The following is a 12,280-nucleotide window of genomic DNA, read 5'->3' as shown; positions in this document are numbered from 1 at the left end:
TTGGCTCAAGATATCCCAAAAAACATGATTATCGCGAAAATATGTTAACTTTGTTTTTGCCTGAACCTCGTCGTTTCAAAAGTAGGTAAAAAATTGTCCTTGTGACTTCCGGTTCTACAACTGATTGGTCGGTAAACTAGGAAACACACGTTATCAGTGCTCCGAAATGCGATTTAAGATAGCAAAATATAATTAAAAATCTTGTCTGATAGTTTTCCTGGACTATACTCGATAAATTTCCTCTTTCAAATCCAAAAAAAAAAATGAAAAACAGACTTATTATTAGCTAAAAAAATAAGTGAAAACACCTGGATCAGTCAAGACTTTAAAAGTTATAGTACATTGAAACGAACAGGACGAGGAACAAACATAAAAAAATTAATTAATTTACCCTTTCCGAAAAAAAAATCGATCTAATTGTTAAAACCCAAAGGATGAGATCCAAATACACAGCCTTTATCACCCCCTCGTTTTAACTGCTGAAACTTTGTACCGGCCACCGCCCCCAATTTGAGCTATCGTAACAGCGCCTTTAAGCCGCGGCGCGTAATCGCGTAATTAGCTCTCGTAGTCATTACAATCGCTCGAGCAGTTCTCGCGACAGAGACAGTGCGACAGCTGTGTCTGTGTGGCTCTATCGGGAGAAAAGTGAGAGGCGAACAGCTCCCTGTCTACCACTGAGTCGAGGCGCGAGAAATATGGCCACTGACGTCGCGAACTGATGACGTCCGTTTCCTCGTCGTCGGCGCCCTCGTAGTCTCAGTGCTCCAGGATACCTACCTACAAGGAATAAGGACCACCAGCAGCTGTACATATAGTGCTGTGCGAGTGACCTGAGTGTAGTAGGCGGCGAGAGAGAGAGAGAGAGAGAGAGAGAGAGAGAGAGAGAGGAGAGAGAGAGAGAGGAGAGGAGAAACTTGGATATCGGCGGGACGACAGGTTCCGCACATCTCGTCGGGATGATGAACATGTGGAAAGTGCGCGAGCTCATGGACAAGGCGTGAGTGACATTTATTTCACCTACTTAAGTGTGATTTATTGAGAATAATCTTTGTGAGAGTGTTTTCTTTCTCGAGAGGTTGAATGGTACCCTGCTGTAGTTTGGGTACAGTGGTTTTCCCTGTTAAAAATAAACATATTTTTACATGTTTTTAGTACGTACTAAAGATACATACAAAAAATATGTATTTATTTTTAACAGGGTTTGCACTTGTCCAGGTGCTCTAGCACTGAACTGATCATGTTGTATCTCTTGATTTTGGTTATTATCTGCGCAATGTACTTAGTATCTTGTAAGTTTATCAGTTATTCAGTTAGTTTGTAAAAAGTGTGCGAGACTCATATTTTTTCTCAGCTTTTATTTACATATTATAATAATTATTTGGTGCTCTGTGTTGGTGAATTGATAACATCGCAGACTAGTGTTAGTTATTATATTATCACTTATCAGTGTGAGAACATGTTGATTGAGAAACTTTCTCCATTACTGGTCAATGTAAGCAATTTGGGGAGAAGCAATAAAGCATTCCCTGGCTAGTTTCCTCTTCTATTTTTAACAGTACAGATAAACAATAGGTCTACACTCCTTCTGTTCACTATACAATGGGAATTTTAGTGTTCATCGTCACCTTGAAGCTATTTAATGGTCAGTGAACAGGCATTTACTAGTTAATCTTTTCTTTCGAGACAGTGACTCAGTTTTTTGATTGTTACAAGGATATTGAGGCTTCCATTTGTCGAGTTCAATTACGACGCTGCATTTGCAATTTTTATCTGTCAGTGTGGAATAGATTTCTGGATAAATTATTCATGAGTTAGCTATCCAATTACCCACATATTGTATCCATATGCCTTGTCCTTTTGATTAGAACTTTCCGTGATTTTGCACATTGCTTCACATGTAATACTCTTGTAAACTAGATAGAATCAGTAATATAAATACCAATTATGAATGTGCAAAATGTTCAAGTTATATCAGCTTCTTGCGAAATGTCAAAGTTGTAAACTTTCTCTATGGATTTTCAATTGTGTGCCTATTAGATTTTTACTATGTTTCTTTGAATTTTAATTTATTAACTACAATGTTACCATTCGATGCAAATACAATTATTTTTTAGCATTGTAATTTACAATTACAAATTTTCACATTTTGAAGATATTACAAAAATTTGAAACAACATATTGCAAAAAAAAATGCTAACTAGTGGCACTAGATAAGACTTGATTAAATCAGTGTTCATTATCCAATAATTAAGCGTAATTCATGGGCCATCAAACTGGAGACACCCGATTACTTTTCATTAAGATCAGGTCAGGGTCAACTGTCTGGTGCTGTAACTGAATGTTGATTGCACAAGACCCCAGGTAAAAAGACACATCTGAAATGAGCCATAAGCAGAAAACCAGTTCACTTGCTTTCTGAGCCCAAACAGCCTTTTATGTGCTGCGCTTAGCTGCTATACTTGTTACAGGAAACTGAAATGTCTGTTTTTCCAAGTTGTTTGAAATACCTGTTATGTGGAAAGTCTATGAAAGTGGTCTATGTTTATATCATGAGCACTGCTACTTATCTAATTCCTATCATGCCACTACAAATTGATACATTGTTCCTTGATTAATGTCTGCAGAAAAAGATGGTAAAAAGGAGAAAAACAAAATAATAACTACACTTAACTTATTGTTTTGTGTTGTTTTATACTTAAAGATATTTTTTCTGCAGTACTTTATACATATCATTATTTGTATGAAACTTTAATTTTTCCAATCACTCACATTGAAAAAAAGTCAGCCCATTCTGAAAGTTTATTGACAAACTCAAAATATTTATTAGAAAATACTACTGGCAACAAGTGAAAAAGACATGTTTTAATTGACTTTTATCATACCCAAAGCAAACATCCAAGAGTATGCAAATAAAGTCTCAAAAAATATAACGAGACTTGGAGACCAAAAAAAGAAACATAAAAACGTGGTATTTATAAAACTTTTACTTTCACCAGCAGTATGTTGTACATCTTCCTTCTTGCAACGTGTTCCGTCTTTAGGTGAACTTTATCGAGCACTTCGATAAAAATCCCGAAGAGCGTATTCCGCGAATAAGCAATAAACGGTTTTTATTTTGGCGATATGAGTATCAGCAAGAAAGGGAAAGTTGTCGCGAGCGTATTTCAGATTTATATTTTGAAGTAAAATTTATTAACTCTCTGATTCGAAATATATAGTTTTTGGAGTGATTTGCTCTATTTTCAATCGAATTCAAGGTTTGGCGTCTGAATCGTATTTTTAATTTGCCGTCTCTTGAAACGTGCGATTTCTTCTTATTCTTACTGATTAGCACCGCGGCGTAAAATAATGAGCCACCAAGTTCTTAATGAATTCACACTTTGGAGCGGAGAGTAATTGTGTTTATGAACGACCAATTCGACTCTTTAATTCCAGACGTGAATATATTGAGTATTTAATTATAGAATTTTTTGTAAAAATTTCTGAGCTGACATATAAAAATCTTCTTTCTGTTTCTTAAAATTAAATATTTCCCAAAATAAATATTTAAACTATATAGTACCACTTCTGTGCGAATTACATAACAGATCTGTAATACCTTATGCACATATTAAAGTTTGTAATTTCGTTAATTTCAGGACCAACGTCGTCATGAACTACACGGACACCGAAGCCAAAGTCCGTGAGGCCACGAACGACGACGCCTGGGGTCCGACAGGTGAAATATATAAAATAACGAAAAATACCTTTCTTTCGCCATCGAACTACATAGACCTATACAATAATTGTTCTTTTTTTCCATTACGCACGCAGGTGCCATGATGCAAGAACTCGCACAGGCGACCTTCACGTACGAGCAGTTCCCGGAAGTGATGTCGATGCTGTGGAAGCGCATGCTGCAGGAGAACAAGCGCAACTGGCGTCGCACTTACAAAGTACGAGTCTATACACGACTTTGTAATACGCATATATTCACATTTACACGCCCGTCGCGACGAGCTTTTCTTTTTACTCGCGTGACTCCGGTTTACAGTTATGAATGAAAAGAGAGCGAACAGAGAGTTATTAGGAAGCGCGGGAAACGCTCGGAATTGTTAATGCCGAGTGTAACGGTAGATGCGAGACGAACCTCTTTTTTTACTTTATGACTAGGAATTTTCAATGTCTTTTTTGCGAATGTTTTAGATTCGGCGATGCGGAATATGTTTTATTCGGATCGCAATTCCGTTCTGTTCGTCTGGAAATTTTATGCGCGTGCGTGAGTTTCAAATATACTTAGCGACGAGCGGTTCTATTTTGGTATGTTCCACTTCAGGGGCGACTTAAACTTAGCGAGAGATAATGGAAAGGTGTCAAGCCAGTTTTGATAACGAGAAAAATAGTATTGTTGTCTAATGCTGATGGGAGTTGATTTATCGTCGTTTGCTTTCATTTTCTTTTGATTGGAGCTGACGAAATTTAAAATGCCAACTGGAGTTAAAAATTTACCGATGACTCGTAGCGACAACTGCATGTATTTAAGTATATATCATGTCTAATTAATAATTTGCTCAAGTTTTGTCAATCACAAAAGTATTTTTTGCACTTTCTTGTTATAATACGTTCTGAAATAAAAATATTTCAAAAGGTGCGCAAGAACTCGATGTTTGCAGAAAAACATCGCATTCTATTTTGTACAAAGGAATTATTGTTATTAAGAATGTAAAAAACGTATGTGGAATTTAATCAATGTAATCATAAAATCTTTAAAAATTACAGTCACTCTTACTGCTAAACTACCTGGTACGCAACGGCTCGGAACGGGTAGTAACTTCCTCTCGCGAGCACATCTACGACCTGCGCTCCTTGGAGAACTACTCGTTCATCGATGAGTTCGGTAAGGATCAGGGCATTAACATTAGGCACAAAGTGCGCGAGCTCATCGACTTTATCCAGGACGACGATAAACTTAGAGAAGAGCGCAAAAAGGCCAAGAAAAATAAGGACAAGTATATTGGCATGTCGAGCGAGGCGATGGGCATGAGGCTCGGAGGTGGAGGCGGCGGTGGTGACAGATGGATGGATAACCCTAAATGGGCGAGCAATAAGTCCAGCGGCGGTGGAGGAGACGGATACAATGACTGGGATAGAGGTGATAACAGATCGAGGGGCTTTGAGGATGCAAATAATAGGTAAGCAATACTTATTAGGTTCTAAGAATAAAAAAAAATTAATCATGCCTTTTTTGTATTTTTTTGAAATTGAAATAGCAGTTCAATATAGTAAAGAGAATTACTTTTATCCATATTTCACTGATAAGATAAGCGATAAACCATTTGTCATGCGTTTTTAAGGACGTTTCTTTCATGCCTCTTTCAGTGCTTTATTTTAGTTTTATAAAATGAAATAAAAATTACTCTTATTAGAAAATTTTTTAATGAACGCTACAAGAATTTTCTTTCAAAAAAGTTGTTGTCTACCTAAAAATATACAACGTAATAAAACGTTTCATAACTAAGATACTTATTATAACAATGATTAAAAAATACATAAACTGTGAATGATATTTATTTGATTGTAAATTGATAACTTGACAAATTGAATGTCCTCAGCGACGATGGTGAGAGAGAAGACTCGGACAACGAGACGCACACGAGTCCGCGTAAGAATCCAGGCACGGGAGAGCGACGCGAGTACAGAGACACGATGGAGAGCGTAGATAGGGTGCCAAAGCCTGTGACCACTCCAGCGACTAACACAACGTCGCCTGTGCGAGCACCAAGAACCATTAAGAAGGTCGACCTGGGTGCTGCAGCCAATTACGGCAAAGATCAACCAAATCTTATGACTTCACCTGTAAAGCAGCCCCCGCAGAGAAGTAGAAACGAAATCCTTAATGATATATTCGATTCACAAAACGATAACAATGGCACAGGTATGCTAACATAAATTTAGTGGTTTTTATAAACTTCATTTGTGTGAAATAGAAAGAATAAAAAGTTAATATTTCATTTTCATTGTAGTCACAAAAACAGATAACGACGACGACGACTTCAATCCTCGTGCTGATAACTATGCTCCCTTGTCGACAAGTCAGAACGTCTCCAGTGGTGACTTTGGCGACTTCACCTCAGCGTTTGGTTCTCCGCCAACTAGCAAACAGCAAGAGTCGGGTGGCGACGAGTTTGCCGATTTTACCTCGGCCTTCGATTCGGGTTTGAGCATCTCCCAGCAGCCGCCACAGCCACAACAGCCTCAGATCTCACTGATCGGAGCCACCATTCCGAATATCGGTAACCCGATGGCAGATAACCTCATGGCACCGATTGGTACCCAAGTTAACACCGGATTCGGAGCTGGAAATGATCTGTTTAACACGATGCAGTCGCAGACCCTTGTCAATCAGCCACAAACCATCAATAATAGCAATAATAATACGAGTGAGTTGCGCTGTTAGTATATTAAGTTTGCATACTTTTGACTGTTACTCGATTCTAATTTGTTGCATTATTTACAGCAATGTCAAACACTGATTTACTTTCGGATCTGGCTGGATTCAATGCTCCATTAGCGCCGACGAATAATCTTAATAACGCAAACTTGTTTAATTCTGATACCAGTCCATTTAATAATACAGGTAAGCTATTCTTCTTTTATACTAATGCGTATTGGTATTAGTGTTGAAAAATTGTATTTACATACATTGTATTCATGAACACCACAATTTTGGTTGAATTCAAGAAGTTAAACTTTAAGAACATTGATACCAGTACTCATTTCCATCATTTTTGCTCCTAACTGCTCCGATCCTATTGCCGCATGTATTCGCTCTCTAAAACTACACTCACTAAATACTCGCGCGTCTTCGTATAATACCGCCAAGTCAGCCTTTCCTTACAGCTTCATCTGGAAAGATCAAAGAGCGACACACTTACGAAAAATTGGCAAACCAGCATCTCTTGGAAATCTTACAAACTGTTTCATCAAGCAAGAGTCAGAACAGTCTCAAACAACTCCGAGGCCGAATTCTGGAGTATTCGAAATTTTTACCAGGACCATTAACTCCGCAAAAATTCATCGGCCTTGATATCTCTTACGAATTAGATGTCATACTGTACAGTCGAGTATTGGAGAATTTGGTACATATTTTTGATCCTAACTGGCCTTTAATGGAAGGACAACTTGATCAGTCCATTAGAGATGTTTTTATTGTGGACGGTGCCAACTGTCAAATACTCAACGAATCGCTTCTGATACTCACGCAGGAACTCAAAGTAACTGAAGATTTCAGCGTTATGAAATGCTTTGCAGTTTTTCTAGAGGAGTTGATCAAAAGCGATGCTATTTTATCAGCTATGGTGATTTCTAGTCGAGCTACTGGTGTAAGTGATTTTGAGAGAAGTACTGAGCACGAAATCTGGCAGAGAATCATCCAAATTGTTATCTCGTTACCGAATCGAGTGGCTAACAGAATGCAGAGAAGCCTTCTCGATACATTTAAGCTGAAGAACTTTACAAGTATTCTCAGCTTTCATGTCACCCGAGCTATTTATTTTTTGAATGAAGCCACCTATCAGAATAAAACTGAAGTGGATACAAAAATTATTTCTATGCTGCTCAGTAAAATGTTTTTAATTCTGAGTAGAGATGATTTGAGGCCCTTAGTAGATATCATAGTAGAATGGTGTATATCAAAAGTGAATAACATTCAATTATTAATACACAAAATCCTGCTTGAAATTGATTCGCATGGCAACGAAAATCTTGCAATCATGTTTATGAAGCATCTCAAATTTACCCCCGATATTCTCGGTAACTTGGTAATAAACGAGAACTGGCGTCACGCTTTAATCACGAGAATTCCGTTGATGTCCTGGTACAATGACGACAGGATTCTCAAAAACTTCGTTTCCTATCTTTTCTGTACTCAAACCAGCAATGACAGAATTCTCGTTAACTTAGTAATTAATCTATTAGACGTTTGGGGAGATCAAAGTGCATTGAACCACACGACGTTCGACCAGCATCTGTACATCACTAAACTCATAATTTTATCCGTGAAATGTATGAAAGGACGGATTATACCAAGCGAAAGAGATCAGATCTTAAAGCTTGTCTTCTCTGGTATTCCCACGCATTTGGGATCAACTGACGTAGCAATTCGAGGCATTGGGATGATCACTGGCGAGACGCTCACTAGTTTATTAATACACGACAGTGAGGTCGAAAAGTTAAAATTTGAATATGATGGAATGGGCAAGAATATTTTAATATTGATCGAAACTTTGAAGAATCTTAAGAATGAGTCTCCTGGAGAAAAAATGGAAGAGAGTGAAGTACTCACCCTTGGTGAAATAGAATTTGAAAATATAGGTGATAAGAAGTTGTTTGAGTTAGGAGTAGAATGTAAAATCCTGAAGAATATCTCGTTTACAGTCTCACAGGAATTTGTACGAAATCCAGACGTAAATCAATCGATCATATCACAAAAATCAACTAACACCACATCTCAAATTTTACCCGCTCAGCTCGAAGAAGAACTTGACAGTGATGATGATCTAGTACCCTACGACTTATCAAATGACATCAAATCTAGTGAGAAGCTCAAACCTCTCTACCTTCGAGACATTAGAGACAACCTCGTCCATACGGAGTCCAAAGACCCGGAGAAAAGTACAGAAATTTTCGAAGAAACTCTTAAAGTCAGCGAGGAGCTGATTCTTATGCAGCTACAAAATGACGATCCAAGCTTTGCCTGTGAACTACTCGAGATCTTTCTGTCACTTCAGGAGCGCAGCTCCGTCGAAAATTTTGAAGTCTTAGTGTTCAAGGCTTGCATAGCTATTGTTACGGTTCACCCAAAGCAGACTGCAGAATATATCTGCAAACAATTTCACTCTGAACTATCCAAGTATTCCGTTCAAGACCGGCTACTGATGCTGAACGTTTTGTGCGAGGCTGCGAATCGGCTCTCAGCTGTCGAAATCTCTAAAGCAGATATCGCCACCAAAGAAGTCGCAATTCCAGCAAAGAAAAAGAAACTAAGTAAACCTGTAAGTCTTTTCATTGAAACAGACAAGTCAAAGAAGTACGAGACCCTCTACGAAGACGACTTCGACGACTCGATCGAAGAAGCCAGTCTAGGGGTTGACTGGCACGAGGTGGTCCAACGGCGCATTTCCACTAAGACTCGTCACTTCGCTCACAGCACAAAGCTCCCTAGCACCACTGTCAACAAATTCGGCAACGTAGTCGACTCTTTTTTCTATCCACTTATTCACGGCTTCGGTAACGCCAGGCACAGTTTTATGTACGAATTGCCTCGCAGCTATCATGATCAAGAGTGCATTTTGTTAACTCGTTTTTTGGAAACTCTAGCTTCGATTATGACAAATGCACAAAACTGCACGGCAGCTCCAAGGATGGCCAAAGAAATATTAGAGTTAGCTTGGGTGTTGAGATATCATGACAACGCCAAGGTCAGGCTAGCGGTGGTCAAATGTGTTGCTGCGGTGCTGGTCAGTGTGCCGGAATTTGAATTGAAGGGAAATTTGCTAAGCGCGTTAATGGAGATCAGAATGTGGTTGATTGATTTAACACAAAATACATTCAAAGGAGATCCAGATAGAGACTGCAAAGAGTTAGGAAGACACGTGCTGTATCTTGTTGGTTCCGTTGTGCAGGGAATGATCTAAGCTTCGTGAATATAAAGAAAACTTGTTATACTATGTTTCTGAATCGTAAAATGAGCAATAATGAAAGATAAAACGTGATACGTACTATATTTTAATATGTATACATATTTTCACTTCTGTACATACTGCTAATACTATTAGTAATCATTAATTTTCATGAAATGTATAATGTGTTCAAGTTATTATCATACTACTGCAAATGTACTTTAAAAAAAAAATAGAATTTTGCATTCAATAAATCTAAGTTTTTCTTGTATAATCAAGGATGTGATTTAGCTCATAAAACAATCTCTGGCACATAATTACTAACTCACTACATTTTACACCGTCATCCTGAACCTCGTCAAATTCTTCTTTAATCCTAAGCAAAAATTCGAAAACTCCGAACAGGTATGGCACCAACGACGAACCTCCTCACGCCGATCAGCACTTCAACCAAGAACCATCAGACCAATAATCAATCGCAACAGTCACAGCAGGTTGGCTCGACGTGGAAAGGTGCTGGCTTGAATATCGACCTCGATAACATTATGGGCAGCAAGTCCAACAAATCTGGGCCCGCACCCACGATGAACCAGCTCGCTAGCAATAGTCCGCAGCACCAAGTTCGACCGCCGATAGGTAACTTACACTGTCTAAATTTCTATGCAGATGATTTTTTCATGTGAAAGTTGCAATCTTTGATAATTATATTGTTGTAATCTATTGTTGTTAATGTTTAAATATTAAATATTTCGATTCATCAATCATTTATTTTTTCAGGTATGCCAACAATGGGCTACACTTCCCCGCTGCCGCAGCAGCAACCCAACGCAACATTCTTTCCTGCATTTCAATGATTTTTGAAAAAAACGATGATTAGCGAAGAAAATGCCTTATCTATATCACATTCCTAATTTTCCACCAGTGCCACTCTCAACGACGTAACAAAGAAGAAAATAACACGGGAAATTTTAATCAGAAAGTTAAAGCGCAAGGTGAATGGAATAAATGGTAACAAAGACGTGTTGCATTTTTCTCGGCAAACATTAGGGCAGCTTCGTTTGTTCTTCAGCGACAACGATGTCATCGTGAAAGTTGTACAGATACGAATTTTAAGCGTTGGGGCAATATTTAATCCGCGTATTTTTTATACATATTGTAAAAAAAGGAGAGAGAGAGAGAGAGAGAGAGAGAGAGAGAGAGAGAGAGAGAGAGAGAGCAGAACACTATGTTGTCCCTCTTCTTTCCGTTATTGTACAATGTCAGTTTTTTTGAATGGACAGAAGGTCCTGAAACAAACCTGGAAACAAAGTAATGAAACCTTAGATTTAAAAATAGAAAACCGTACTGTTGTAAAGTAATAATACGTTTGAAGTTGTAAACGAACAGACTTAAGAGAGGGAGAAATAAGAATAATTATGTGCTTCCCCGAGTTGAAACTCTACTTTTGCACCAAAAATGCATAATGTATAAAAGAAAACCGAGAAAAAAATTTTAACGGTTATGGTGACCTCAAAACAGTCTTAAAACATTTTAATATGTCTTGTATACGTGTGATTTTCAAAAATTTTACCCTTGAATTGAATGATAATGGTAAATGATGTGATTAATAATATATAGAACCTCCATAAAGTTCATAAAGTGGAATCTTGTAGTTTGAATGTGACGTATAGCAATTACAATGATAATGTAGCGTTAACAAAGGTGTGTCTATTTTGAAAAGTTTGATTTTTATTTTTTTGAAAGCTTATTTAAATGATTTTTTTATTAATTAATATAAAAAATCTATGCAAGGGATGAAAATTGAAAATTTTCAAAATAAATACTATTGAGAAGTCTTTGATGCCAATTTTTGCATTTTAAATTTAAGATGCTTTTCTATAACTTTAAGATATTAAATATATTAATTATTTGTGTACATAGAGTAAAATGTGTAAAAAGAAAAGGTTTTAAGCTTTTTTTAGAAAATTTTTAGATGAAAAATTCCAATGTTTCGATATGATGAGAATTGTTGAAAATCACAAGTGTATTATTGTTAACCTAAATAACATGAAAAGAGTATAGAAAATGAATAATCAGTTTGAAAGAAGACTTCGACGGAAGAAAAACGTTCGAGTCAAGTTGTGTGTCGCTCGGTGCACAAAAGTTAGTATGATATAGATAGTTGAATGTTTTTAAATATGTTATACTGTTTTTCTGTTGAATATCATTTCAAGATTATATTTGCACTATTTTTAATTTTAAAATCCTATCATGTACACCACCACCAGCGACCAGACTCGATAATTGAAACAAAATGCATATCGTTCACAAGAGATTACAAATATAATGAAGAAAAACACATCATTCTAAAAATAATTAATAGACATTAAATATTAATAATTAATAAGCATTAAATAACAGCTAGGTTTGCCAAGTTGTAATCATGTTCAAGATACATTATTTTTTTCTTTTAAATAAGAAGCCGCCTAGCTTCTTAATTTTGTTAATTATGTGCTTCGCCACTTGCTTCCTCGGTCCCTGAACATCTTTTAATGTCGCGTTATCAGGGACAATGTAGGACAAGTAGCAAAGTCAGCATATATCGCGTTTACTAGCAAGTATGTATAAATAAATTTTAG

At 37.1% G+C, this 12,280-nt stretch overlaps 1 protein-coding gene across 3 annotated transcripts; it reads left to right on the top strand.

The window, feature by feature from the left end:
• Positions 1 to 149: 149 nt before the first annotated feature.
• Positions 150 to 9,940, top strand: LOC100119966 (telomere length regulation protein TEL2 homolog). Of its 3 annotated transcripts, none has more exons than XM_031929000.2 (8): positions 150 to 1,000; positions 3,642 to 3,721; positions 3,817 to 3,938; positions 4,762 to 5,174; positions 5,595 to 5,917; positions 6,006 to 6,422; positions 6,500 to 6,619; positions 6,883 to 9,940. In XM_031929000.2, exons 1-8 carry the CDS (start codon positions 960 to 962, stop codon positions 9,675 to 9,677), a joined length of 4,311 nt encoding a protein of 1,436 aa, XP_031784860.1. In that variant the 5' UTR covers positions 150 to 959; the 3' UTR covers positions 9,678 to 9,940. The 3 variants fall into 3 exon arrangements, with proteins under 3 accessions (XP_031784860.1, XP_031784859.1, XP_031784861.1); XM_031928999.2 differs by having other exon boundaries at positions 265 to 1,000; positions 6,006 to 6,434; XM_031929001.2 differs by lacking the exon at positions 150 to 1,000 and adding an exon at positions 1,016 to 1,645 and having other exon boundaries at positions 6,006 to 6,434.
• Positions 9,941 to 12,280: the final 2,340 nt, after the last annotated feature.

This window comes from Nasonia vitripennis, chromosome 4 (assembly GCF_009193385.2).
Source record: "Nasonia vitripennis strain AsymCx chromosome 4, Nvit_psr_1.1, whole genome shotgun sequence".
NCBI classification, from domain to species: Eukaryota; Metazoa; Arthropoda; class Insecta; order Hymenoptera; family Pteromalidae; genus Nasonia; species Nasonia vitripennis.
This window is presented reverse-complemented; position numbering and strand designations above follow the sequence as displayed.

What these genes read in the sequence shown, in the direction of transcription:
- LOC100119966 (XM_031928999.2), top strand. Translation starts at nt 960, where the DNA reads ATGATGAACATGTGGAAAGTGCGCGAGCTCATGGACAAGGC. An exon ending in CGCGAGCTCATGGACAAGGC is followed by an intron (nt 1,001 to 3,641) that starts GTGAGTGACATT and finishes CGTTAATTTCAG; the next exon opens with GACCAACGTCGTCATGAACT. An exon ending in CGACGCCTGGGGTCCGACAG is followed by an intron (nt 3,722 to 3,816) that starts GTGAAATATATA and finishes TTACGCACGCAG; the next exon opens with GTGCCATGATGCAAGAACTC.